At 46.8% G+C, this 13,813-nt stretch overlaps 1 protein-coding gene across 1 annotated transcript in view; it reads right to left on the reverse strand.

The window, feature by feature from the left end:
* Nucleotides 1–13,813, reverse strand: part of PPP1R21 (protein phosphatase 1 regulatory subunit 21) — an 87,120-nt gene that overhangs the window by 13,690 nt on the left and 59,617 nt on the right. Inside the window, exons 16-19 of the mRNA XM_044289913.1 lie at nt 9,983–10,075; nt 7,339–7,554; nt 1,933–1,968; nt 105–221 (exon numbers count right to left, since the gene is read on the reverse strand). Coding sequence (XP_044145848.1) covers nt 105–221; nt 1,933–1,968; nt 7,339–7,554; nt 9,983–10,075 — 462 coding nt within the window. The remainder of the gene's footprint in view (nt 1–104; nt 222–1,932; nt 1,969–7,338; nt 7,555–9,982; nt 10,076–13,813) is intronic.

Consider the following 13,813-nt stretch of genomic DNA (forward strand, 5'->3'; position numbering starts at 1 on the left):
ATAATGAGAAATTCTTCCAACTCTTTCCCCGGCTTCCTGCCGGCAGCCATCATGCTATACACAGGAGAATTTCAGCACCGACAACTCCAAGTACCCAGACGTACCTCAGCATGGAAATGAACGGACTTGCTGTCTGCCAGCTGCAGCTGCGTGGTAAGCTCTGCTATTCTTGTCATGTAATGGCTCTTTATCAGACCTTCCCTCGAGTCATGATCTGGAACCTGTCCATTACAATAAGGGAATTATTTTGAGAATGACCAGTCGGTCTCGGAGCTGATCAACATCTAAACTGTCAGTCAAACCTCCTGCTGGCACCAACCCCTGGCGAGAGCAGCCAGCTTACCCGTAATGAGTGCCGCACGGAGAAACACAGTGTGTGCAAGTATCTAGGAAAGAAGCTACTTAAAGGGGTTATGCCATGATTGATGTGACAAATTAAAATTAGACATCATATAGTACATGGCAATACCTTTCTAACAAAGCTAGAACCAGCCCTGTACCTCACATGTACTATATGATGTCTGATTTTAATTTTTTGCGTCAATCAAGGCATAACCCATTTAACCTCTAGGAAAGATCAGTGTGCAGGTACTGCAACATTGGAGTGACTTTTAGGGTGCATTCACACGACCGTAAGTGTTTTGCGGTCCGCAATTTGCGGATACGCAAAACACGGATTCTGTCTGTGTGCATTCCGCATTTTGCGGGCCGCACATGGCCGGCACTTCATAAAGAATGCCCATTCTTGTCTGCAAGCGCAGACAAGAATAGGACATGCTCCATATTTTTGGCGGGGCCACGGAACGAAACAACGGATGCAGACGGCACAAGGTGTGCTGTCCGCATCTTTTGCAGCCCCATTGAAATGAATGGGTCCGCACCCGTTCCGCAAAATTGCAAAACGGATGCGGATCCATTTATACGGTCGTGTGAATGCACCCTTATTAGAACTCTTCATTGTGCCATTTCTCTGTTATTCCTGCTGGAAACATATGAATAAATTAACAAATGGGTGTTACCATTGCCCTGGACAATAAGGTGTGTCCCTACACTGTCTGAGACCATCAGACCGGATTGATCAAATTATGTCAGGGTGTGTGTCTTTGACAACAGGGTAACAACCAGTTGGGTATTTATTCCTACATTTCCAGAAGGAATAACAGTGGAATGACACAATGCAGAGTTAAAAAAAAAAAAGATGCTAAATAACTTATTTTATGAGGAATTCAAATATTTAAAAAAAAAAAACAGACAAAATGAAGGGAGATGGCACACTCTCCACTCATTGCTACGGAATTTCGAATTCCAAAAATAACCAAGTATTTGTGGTGAATGGAGTGTAAATCAGACATATATGTTATATCCTATTGATATGCCATAAATGTCTCCGATGGGAACAACCCCTGTAATGGCAGCAGTGAACAGATCACTTGGGTTATGGCCACACTGCGTCTGAGCCCTACAATTGTTGTATATGTCAGCATGTATCCATAGTGCTCCATTCACCCAAATGAGGGGAAAAAAAAGGCCTTTTGGTCGCTTTTACACGAGCGAGGTCAACGCATTGAACTGGCAGCGTGTGTCTGCGGCAGCTCCCGTACTAACCTCCCAGAACTGATGGGATCGCAAAGGCATTATATCGATTTATGATGTTCTGGTATGTATTGTATAACACTGACAGCATTAGGTCAGTGTTATCCAATACAATCCAGAACTGTAAGGGTTACATAGCATCATAAATCCATATAATGCCTTGCGACCCAGTCAGTGCTGGGAGGGCAGGACGGGAGCTGCCGCACACACATGCTGCGAGTTCAATGCATTGAAACTTGCTCATGTGAAAGCAGCCTTTGGCCTCCCGACACGCACGTCTGATGGAAGGCTCTAACGTGATGTGAGAAATTTAGACAGAAGTAAAGTCATGCTCCGTACCTGCAGATTATCGCTACTCATGGTTAACATGCCAATCTATAAAGAAAGAGAAAAACAGATAAGAGATTTATTACAGTTTTCAAACCATTAAATTAAAATATAAAAAAATAAACGGAAGCAGGTAAAATCTGGACTGCCACCTTAAGGCCTAACGTACACAACCGTATACATTTTGCATTCTGCAAATTGCGAATCCGCAAAATACAGATACCATACATGTTGCATGCGTGTTTTTTGCAGACCCACTGACCAACAGGTACGTGGTCCGCATTTTTCTGCCAAGTAAAGGACACCTTCTGTGTTTTTGTGGAACAAACATATGGATGCGGAAAGCAGACAGATCAGCCATGTACTTTCCGCATCTGTCTATTCTGCAAAAAGAATATGTCCACAAAATGTGGGCCATGGATCCATTGAAGTCAATGAATCCGCAAAAAAATGCGGACGGCACATAGACCACATTTGTATTTTGCAGATATGAGATTTAGGTCTCATGCACACGACCGTATTTTTGGTCTGCACCCAATCCGCATGTTTTGCGGATCAGATGCGGATCCAGTTATTCCTATGAGACCGCACATGTTGTACTGTCAGCATCTATATGTCTTTTCTGTGGCCCCACAAAAAAAAAGATGGAACATGTCCTATTCTAATAGTGCGGGCGGGGAGTGCAGACCACAAAATGGATACAGTGTGCATGAGGCCTTATACACACCCTTGGGGGGGGGAGGAGTCTGTATTTTTCCCATAAACAGCGCCACCCTTGTCCAGGGGTTGGGCCTGGCATTACAACTCATCCTCTTTCAAGTAACTAGGGCTGAACTGCAATAAAAGATTAGGCCTGAGCGAATCAAGCTTTGGATCATAGATCAGAAGTCTATTCGTTCAAAAACGTCGTTTTTAATGCTGTTTCCGTACAGTACTAAAATGTACTGGCTCCAGTGGCGTAACTACCGGGTAAGCAGGGGAAGCAGCTGCTTCGGGGCCCGGGCTGCCAGCGTGTGTGACAGTTTTATTTTCAAGTTAGTTAAATATCGTGTTCAGGGCCCCTTCACAGCAGCCGCTAGTGTGATCTAATTTTACTGTCTGCTAAAGTCTCCTGGTCTGGGATTCGAACCCACAACCTCCAATCTAGCAGTGTATCAGTGGCAAAGCATTTACCCTCACAGCCATAAAGGCTGCATTACAACTCATTGAAAAATATGAGACTTCTACTGTTATAGCTGGCTAATTGTACATCTATACACATGACAGCTGCCCAAACACACCTAGCACTGCTATATCTCTATATGACAGCTGTCCCTGCACACTCAGCTCTGCTATATCTCTATATATGACAGCTGCCCCAGCAAACCCAGCTCTACTACATCTATACACATGACAGCTGCCGAAACACAGCCAGCTCTGCCACATCTATACACATGACAGCTGCCCCCAACACACTCAGCTCTACTATATCTCTATATATGACAGCTGCCCCAGCAAACCCAGCTCTACTACATCTATACACATGACAGCTGCCAAAACTGTCAGCTCTGCTACATCTATACACATGACAGCTGCCCCAACACACCCAGCACTGCTATATCTCTATTTGACAGCTGTCCCAGCACAATCAGCTCTGCTATATCTCTATATATGACAGCTGCCCCAGCAAACCCAGCTCTACTACATCTATACACATGACAGCTGCCAAAACACACCCAGCTCTGCTACATCTATACACATGACAGCTGCCCCAGCACACTCAGGTCTGCTATATCTCTATATATCTATCTACTGTATAGCAATACTTAGAGATATATAGATGTAGCAAAGCTGGGTTTGCTGGAGCAGCTATCATATAGAGATATAGCAGAGCTGAGTGTGCTGGAACAGCTGTCATATAGAGATATATCTGAGATACTGCTATATCTGTATATGACAGCTGTCTCAGCACATTCAGCTCTGCTATATCTCTATATATGAGCAGCTGTCATGTGTATAGATGTGAGCCAGCTATAACAGTAGAAGTCTCATATTTTTTTCAGTGAGGAGCAAGGCAGCTGGTCTGGTCTAGTGGTTAGCTGCTTTTCCTCTGAAGCAGAAGGTCGTGGGTTTGAATCCCAGCAGAAGCTTTTTCTGAAATACAAGCACTGACTCCATATAAGGACATACAGGGCGGGACAGAATACAAGGCGGGACACAGGAAGAGGCTGCATCGCATCGCATCGCTGACATGGAGGTAAGTAGAAGTGTTTATTATTATTTTTTTTAATACCCGACTGTTACTGCCATGGGGGAGCGGGAGGCACCTGATACTGGCAGTGGCACCTGATACTGGCACATGGGGGGAGGGGGGTTGGCACCTGATACTGGCACATGGGGGGGAAGAGGCACCTGATACTGGCACATGGGGGGGAGAGGGGTTGGCACCTGATACTGGCATAGGGGGGGAGGGGAGTGGCACCTGATACTGGCATGGGGGGGGGGGGAGAGTGGCACCTGATACTGGCATATGGGGGGGGGGGGGGAGAGTGGCACCTGATACTGGCACCTGATACTGGCACATGGGGGAGGGGGGTTGGCACTTGATACTGGCACCTGGGGGGAGGGGGGTTGGCACCTGATACTGGCACATGGGGGGGAAGAGGCACCTGATACTGGCACATGGGGGGGAGAGGGGTTGGCACCTGATACTGGCACATGGGGGGGAGGGAGAGTGGCACCTGATACTGGCATGGGGGGAGGGAGAGTGGCACCTGATACTGGCATATGGGGGGGGGAGTGGCACCTAATACTGGCATAGGGGGGGGGGGGAGAGTGGCACCTGATACTGGCATATGGGGGGGGGGGGAGAGTGGCACCTGATACTGGCACCTGATACTGGCACATGGGGGAGGGGGGTTGGCACTTGATACTGGCACCTGGGGGGAGGGGGGTTGGCACCTGATACTGGCACATGGGGGGGAAGAGGCACCTGATACTGGCACATGGGGGGAGAGGGGTTGGCACCTGATACTGGCATGGGGGGAGGGAGAGTGGCACCTGATACTGGCATGGGGGGAGGGAGAGTGGCACCTGATACTGGCATATGGGGGGGGGAGTGGCACCTAATACTGGCATAGGGGGGGGGGGGAGAGTGGCACCTGATACTGGCATAGGGGGGAGGGAGAGTGGCACCTGATACTGGCATATGGGGGGGGGGGGAGAGTGGCACCTGATACTGGCATATGGGGGGGGGGGAGAGTGGCACCTGATACTGGCACCTGGGGGGGGGAGGGGGGGTTGGCACCTGATACTGGCACATGGGGGGGGGGGAAGAGGCACCTCATACTGGCACATGGGGGGGGAGAGGGGTTTGCACCTGATACTGGCATATGGGGTGGGGGGTGGGGAGGGAGAGGCACTTGATACTGGCACTTTTTTTGTGGGGGGGGGGGGTGGCACTATGATACTGGGACATGGGGGGGGGGGGAGGCACCTGATACTGGCACCTGGAGGGGAGAGGGGGGGTTGGCACTTGATACTGGCACATGGGGGGGGGGGGAGAGGAACCTGATACTGGCACATGGGGAGGGGGAGGGAGAGAGGCACTTGATATTGGCACTTTTTTTTTGGGGGGGGGGGGGAGATGGCAGTTGGCACTATGATACTGGGACATGGGGGGAGGAGAGAGGCACTTGATACTGGCACATGGGGGGGTTTGGCACTATGATACTGGCACATGGGAGGTGGGAAGGAGAGAGGCACTTGATACTGGCACATGTGGGGAGATGGCACTATGATACTGGGACATGTGGGGGGGGGCACTTGATACTGGCACATGTGGGGAGATGGCACTATGATACTGGGACATGTGGGGGGGGGGAGGCACTTGATACTGGCACATGATGGGGGGGCATCTATGGGGACACTTACTGGCACATTATTGGGGGGAATTATGGGGGACACTAGGCAGGCAGCCTATCAGAGGCCGGACACTGAGGGGCATCTACCGGGGCACTATATATGGGGCATTTTATACTGGTACATTATGGGGGGCACTAGCAGGAAGGGGGGAGAGGAGCACTATGGGGGAATTTACTGGGGGCACTATATAGGGGTAGTTTATACTGGCACATTATGGGGGCACTATGGGGACATTAGCTCAACTGGGGGCATTACAAGGGGGTATTTTTGCACTGTCACATTATAAGGAGAATTATTTCTACTGGGGGGGTATTATGGTGGGCTTTATTACTCCCCCTTGGTATGAGCCCCCTAGTAGCAGCACCGGCCTCTCCCTGCTCTGCTATCCCTCTGCCCCTTCTCCAAATCCTTATTATAAAATCTTTCTCATTAGGATAAAACACAACATCAGCTCCGCCGAGCCCCCGGCCAAAGTGTGGAAGTGGCGTCCGAGATCCCCAAGGGCAAAGCCAAGTAACTGTAAGTGTTCATATGAAATATGTTTATGTTATACACACATAGCATACACCGTGCCCCACAATGTACAGTATACCGCTATATTGTGCCCCACAATGTACAGTATACTGCTACACTGTGCCCCACAATATACAGTATACCTCTACACTCTGCCCCACAATATACAGTATACCTCTACACTCTGCCCCACAATATACAGTATGCCTCTACACTGTGCCCCACAATATACAGTATGCCTCTACACTGTGCCCCACAATATACAGTATGCCTCTACACTGTGCCCCACAATATACACCTCTACACTGTGCCCCACAATATACAGTATGCCTCTACACTGTGCCCCACAATATACAGTATACCTCTACACTGTGCCCCACAATATACTCCTCTACACTGTGCCCCACAATATACAGTATACCGCTACACTGTGCCCCACAATATACAGTATACCGCTACACTGTGCCCCACAATATACAGTATACCGCTACACTGTGCCAAAGGAGTGGGATTTACACAGGAGGAGGGAGATGCGAAGTGCGCTGGGGGGGGCCCTTACAAATATTTGCTGTGGGGCCCAGTCACTTCTAGTTACGCCCCTGACTGGCTCAGTGTAGGCAAGGTTTGTATCCGCCGAAGTCGCTTGAGACTTCGGTGACTTACTACAGTTTAAAATAGAAATCTCAAGTGGGCTTTGGTACTGGCTGGTACCTGGGTATCAAAAGCCCACTTCAGATTCCAATTTAAAATGGCACGGCCTGCTATAGGCTGCTCCCGCCCGTCGACGGATGTTTTGTTCCGCGTGATGGGAAGATACAGCAGAGGCCGTGCATGGATCCTGAGAGACGCGGGTGCCGGGGAGCAGGTAAGTATAATGTATACCACAGGCCCAGACATTGGGGGGGGGACCTTTAGAATTCAGATAACCACTAAGTTCGCAGTTAGACAGTATATCTACCCCACTGTCACCTGCGGAATGTATAAGAGCAGATTACTTCTTACCAAACTTGTAGTTTTTAATTCAACAGCATTGTCTGTCACATGTAACAAGGCATTTTCCTGTGCAGGGTCAGCCAGCTGTCCTTTGTTCACATTCTTCACTATGTCCGATATCCGTTGGACCTCCTTCTCTAGCTTGATCTTAGACAGCTGCGCCTCCAGCATCCAGTGCTCCTTCTCTTGCTCTAGTTTGCTCATCTTCTCAAGACTATGCTGCACCTACAGAGACATCACAGTGGTGTAGACCAAGTGGCAGAAAGCAGGAGAGGTCAACCTGCCCCCCATATTCATGGAGATTCACATGCACATTCAGAAAAGAACTGGCCAAAAAATCCCTTGGCCAGCAACGCTCCTACATGTACGACCAGTGTGACTATACAAGGGGTGATGCTTGGTCTTTTTGGTCTAGCTCTAGCATGTCCTGAATAGAAGAAGGCCTCTCATTCTTCCCAGAAAGTGGCAAGCAAAAGCTTTAGTGATCCTTCAACCATATTTAGCAACAGGTATAACCCACATCAATGTTCCAGTCTCAGACCTGGAGCATAGGAAAAGTCTCCAGATCAACCCTACTAAATCAGACATACTGCCTAGTAGGGTTGATCATGCTGATTAAAATGATACCTCTCATTTGTCTGCTAAACATTTTATTCATATGCAAGTTGGAGCTACAGTATGTAGTGTATATGATGTGTACTGTACGTGCTAGGACACAGCAAGAGGGAGTGTGCAGAGCACAGGGGGTGTTAAAAAGCAGTGCTCGGAGGATTCAGACCTACCCCCGGGTGTTCCAACCTGCTCATTTGTATATGAATATAAAGGCAATATCTCTGGAGCGGTTTAGTATACAGACAGAAGAGAGGTACCAATTTAATCAGCATGATGAGCCCTACCAGGCAGTATGCTGACAATTTAAAGCATGAGAGCAAGGCTGACCATGGTCACTGGAAACACAGATCGCTGTCTGGTACTTCTACTGAAATAACTCTGGCGCATTAGACTAAGATAGTTACAAGAATAGGTGCACTACTGTGTTGTATGCAAACAGTAACATCTGACTAAACCCTCACACTGATGTTAAAAATGAGACTTTAGCCAGTATATCCTTATATTAAGGACATACCTAAGCCCTGTTTGCTGTGAGTCAGACCTTACGCTGCTGAAATTTGCCCACTGGCTCCTGCTACTACCCATACGGTACAGGTAGGTTTAGCGCTAGGTCCCGTGCCACTTGAGAAACCTTGGCGTGGTGCGCGGGCTCAGGTATGTCCTTAATATGAGGATATACTGGCTAAAGTCTCATTTTTAACATCAGTGTGAGGGTTTAGTCAGATGTTACTGTTTGCATCCACCACAGTAGTGCACCTATTCTTGTAACTATTTATTCCATTTATCATTCCACATCCACACATTTTACCATCTGGTGTAGGAGGTCTCTGTGGCACTTTTGGTCTGCTGCGGGCATCCTCCACTGTATGCCTCTTTTGCTGGGGATCGCCCTTAGCAACAGACCACAAGCGCAGTATCTGCTCCACTACATTTGGGGTTGAGCATTTCCTGCCTTTTGAGACTACGTATTTTTGTCATTTAAATCGTACATTTGACTAAGAGCTGACCCTCTAATGTGTATGGGGGAAGGGGGGTCTCTGCTCCCCTATTCTCCAGATCTTTTGTTCTAAAGCCAGATAATCTTCCATCAGAGGTGTCTGGCAGCAGCCTATTTTTTCCCCGTCGAGAACACATGCATACTTGGCCAAAACCAGCTTGCAAGTGTTCAGAAATCAGCTACCTATGGTCACCTCAATTCAGAAAATAAAGTTCAGCTGTTATATCCTATGTAGGGCCACCTTAAAGGGAATATGTCACCATGATCTTGCGTAAGTATCTTCAGTTACTCATGAGTAGTACTACAGATAGAGTCTACTTTTTATTTTCCTACTGTTCCCTCGCTGTCAGCATGTAATGCTGGCTGCACTGAAATACACCGTCAGGACTGCAGTGCACCTGCCCAGAAGTCCTCTCCATTATGCTGCCGTGGCTCAGCAGTCCTTACTGTATATTTCAGAGCAGCTTTGAGTCTGTAGGAAAATAAAAAATAGTGACATGAACTTACCTGCAGTACTACTCATGTATTACTATGGATAACAGTCTACGATTATGGCGACAGATTGCTTGATGAGGACCTAAAATGTGCTTGATGACTACATGATTATTTGACCATGAAGAGACCCTGGCAGCAAGGCTCTTGGCTAAAGGTCTACCATGAGCTGTGGCTCTCCCCCCCCCCCCCCCCTCTGTGGGATCAGGCTTGCATATATCAGACTGTATATCCTTCCGACTACAGACCTCCTGTTCTCCTGTTACTGGGGCAGTCACACTGGCAATATCCTGGCATTAAAAGTAGGGACTACCACTATAAGGTTGTATTCATAATAGCATTTTTTGCTGTAATTTTTCCTGAAATTAAGGTTAAATTGGTTGAGGCAATGTAAAGCCAAAAAAGCAATATGATTGCACTGTGTGAATACGGCCTTATGTTGTACTCTTAGATGAAGAGGTATTCCAATAACGATGTGATCATGACCTCCACCACCTACATCCAGTGATAGGATCACTGGACATTAAGCTTTAGCACAGATTTTGGACGTACCTGCTGTGCGAGGCCTTCTCTGCTCTCTGTAGAGCTCAGGAGCACTCTGCGATTCACCAACGCCTCCTCATAAGGCACGGAGTCTGGACAAGGCTGTAAGAGAAGACAGGACATCAGGACAACAGCAGCAGCTGCACTTTCTGATCTTATTTTGGCCTCCTGTATGTTCCCAAAGAATCCATATCTAAACATCAAAGAGGTTGTCCAGGATTTTTATAACGGCCGGTCCTTAGGATAAGCCATCAATATTTGATCGGTGGGGGGGGGGTCCAGACACCCTGCACCCATTGTGCGGCCCCATAGAAATAAATGGGTCCGCAATTCCATTCATTCCAGTGAATGGAGCCTTAAACTGAGCACGTTCGACCAGCTCAGTGAGATGGACAAATAAACAAGGAAACCAGAACAAACCAGCATTTTATTGAATAGCTCAATGGCTATACCAAATTTTAATTTTTTTTTAAAAAAAGTGAAATGAACAATGATAGCAAACACTCTCAATGTCAAATACAGGGTGAACTTATGTCATTTTCTCAATTTCTTTTTGTTCCGTCATAAATACATAAACATTTGGCCATTAATGCTAATCAGCCAATGCATTTCCTCCAACCCCTTATTTCCCTGTCTAGCGTGGCAACTAATTGTACGATCAGACAAGCCCTCTAGTCCATCTGACCCAAGTTACCGCGAGCCGACAGTAGGGCCTGTGGTCACTCACACCAGAGACCCCAGATTCTAACATTTTTGTGGCTTATTAGGGTGTTTGAATACTAGTGTCACATATGGTAAGATCTGATTGATTGGTGTATTGGGACTATACCATCTCAGAGCAATGCATTTGCTTCCCTCAGGAATACAGTCATGTAGGGATCCCAATTTTCTTCGTTCCATACCCCCAGCAGGGATGCCATCCACCCGCGCCGGCAACAGAGAGGAAAGAAAATCAGTGACTTCCTTCCAAAACGTAGCTATCGGATTACAGCTCCACATCATATGCAGAAAGCCTGCTTCCAATTGCCCACATCGCGGGCATGCCGTGGACGCGGCTCTGCCCATTCTGAACATCCTAGTTGGTGGTAAATACGCCTGATGCATGATATAAAGTTGGGTTGTTTTATTGTTGCTATACCAAATTTTTTATGACATGCAACTATCAAAGTATTCAGATCGAAGTGACGGTTAAAAAAATGTAGAATATATTTTGTGGCACAAACCCTTGAAATGAGAAAGTGCTGGGATTTATTTTAAATTTTTTGGGTGAATTTTCTACATTTACTGTTCCTTTAATGAAGTAATGTCCGTATCTCTTTGCCTTCACCACTTTTACAGGGGTTGTCAATGAGAAAAAAATGGAAATAACAGAGGAAAGGGACAAAGTCTATAGGTGCCCGAGTGTTTACTAAAACTGACGTGAGCTCTTTAAAGGGATTGCGTCTCAAAACATATTCTACATTTTTCAAACCAGCACCTGGATAGGAATATTTTTGTAATTTCATATAATTAAAAATTTTGCACAATCAGTGAGTGATTCAATAAAATGTATCTGTACAGCGTCACTCAGGGCTGTATTGTTCATAGGAACACTCGTTAGCGAAGATCTGCCTGTGTGCTGCCGATTACCCGATCAATGAGCAAGTGCTGAAAAATCGCGCCGTCTAATCACGGTCTGCTGCTGACAAACAATGATTCTGTATGGGGACGAGCGATGGCATTAGCGATTTTTACTCCACGTACTGTGGAGGAGATAGCTGCATGTAATAGCAGTGGTCTCCTCCGCTGATGAGCAGGCGATTGCCAGGAAGAAACGCTTCCCTTCCGACAATCATCAGCCACATCTGCTGGTCTAATACATCCTTAGGGCTCATGCAGAGGAACGTATTTTCGTTCCGTGTCCGTTCCTTTTTTTATTTATTTTTTGGGGACTCTATGCGGAACCATTCAATTTCAAAGGGTCCGCAAAAAAAACTGAAGTTATTCCGTGTCCATTCCGTTTGTCCGTTCCACAAGAAAATGGAACCTGTCCTATTATTGTCCTCATTACGGACAAGGATAGGACTGTTCTATTAGGGGCCAGCTGTTCCGTTCCACAAAATACTGAATGCACATGAGCGTCATCCGTATTTTTTGTGGATCGCAAAATACATACGGTCGTGTGCATGAGCCCTTACCGTTTGAATTTTCCATCTCACTGAGCTGGTTGAACGCGCTCAGTTTAAATCTTCAGCTGCCACCAGCCATATGTTCTGTTAGACGCTGTGGCAGTTACAGGGAGAGAGCGGCAGCAGAAAGGACACATCCCCTGAGCTGCCAGGCTTAAGATTATCTAGCAGAGCAATTGGAGCGGTGAATGGGGGAGATCTCTGGATCCATGTGAGGTACAGGGCTGGTATCGTCATGTACTATATGATGTCTGATCTTTTTTTTTACATCGATCATGGCAAAACCCCTCAAACTGGTAAGACACAAGTGTAATCTAAGTGACAAACCCGTAACCAATTGGAAGCAGGAATACAATACTTCTGGGGGAACACATACCGGGGCAATACTAGTAAATGCGTCGCAGGGAAACCAGATATTCTTAGGAACCCAAAATTATAGAAACATTAATCATCTGCAAGTGACAGGTGGGGTGACACGTGGAGGACGGAGGTGGCAGTGTACATCAGGGCTCGGCGTATAACGCCCGCCTAATGTCAGGGAAGCAGAGGGGGGAGACGGTGTGCGGCATCTGGATGCGACAGGATTTCCAGTCAGTGAATTTACTGTGGAGTTAATTGGAAATATAGACATAACGAGCCCGGTTACAGAATAATACAGACTACCGCGCAACAGGGAAGGAGGCTGGAAACAACGCGCCATAAAACCAGGAAAATAAATGAGCTAAGGGATCAGGTAAGACGCTAAGGTACGACAAGACTGCGGACACAGAAAAGAAGCCTGCAACCGGTCCTTTAATCTTTAGTCTCCCTTTGTACATTTAGTGGCCACTTACAGTCAGTTAGGCGCAGAAATCTGCTGGCTAATGGAAGAAATCAGGCGGCAGCCGGCAGACCAAAGGCCAGGAAAATAGCATCTCAGTGACAGACCGCAAAACCGTTTTTTTTGTTTTTTTTAAACTTTGGATTGCTTTTACAAAAGGCGTTCATTTTTTGGGGGTTTTTGGGCCAAAAATGCTGCAGTTACATTAAATGAGACATTACATTGAAATATAAAATGCACTACGTACAAAGCGTTTTGGTTTGAGGTATTTTATGCATTTTTTTTCCCCCCGAAATGCACTATAGGCTTCTCTATATGAAGGCCAGACACAAAAAAAAAAAAAAAAAAAAAAAAAAAGTCTTGTGAAAAAGGCATGACATTTAGTTTCTATTTTAATTTAAAAAGCTGAAAAAAGGGTGTGTGAATGAGCCCTAAAAGGTACCCAGCTGACGCTGAGGGAGAAGGGTTAGGGTCATGAGAGCCGCTGCCCAGGACCTGAGTGTGCTAGCGGGCTATAGGAGTGGCCGTGGAGAAAGGCCTCCCATAGACCGTGTTTTCTTTCCGTGTCCGTTTGGGTCCGCCAAAAAAATAGAAACACCTCCGTGTGAATTAAATTTCCACATGTCCGCAAGTACGTTTCGCAAAAATATAGAACGTCCTATTCTTATCCGCATTGTGGACTGCAAAATACATACGGTCCTGTGCATGAGCCCTAAGGCTGTACACTGGTATGCAGGACATCTATGAATGGAGGGATTGGTTGCATCTCATCAGGCTACGGTTTCAGTTAAAAACAAGTAAAAAGGCCACAGTTTCACCAAAGCGGACTTCTGCTGCATTAGGTGTAAACCA

This window comes from Bufo gargarizans, chromosome 4, assembly GCF_014858855.1.
Source record: "Bufo gargarizans isolate SCDJY-AF-19 chromosome 4, ASM1485885v1, whole genome shotgun sequence".
Lineage (NCBI taxonomy): Eukaryota > Metazoa > Chordata > Amphibia > Anura > Bufonidae > Bufo > Bufo gargarizans.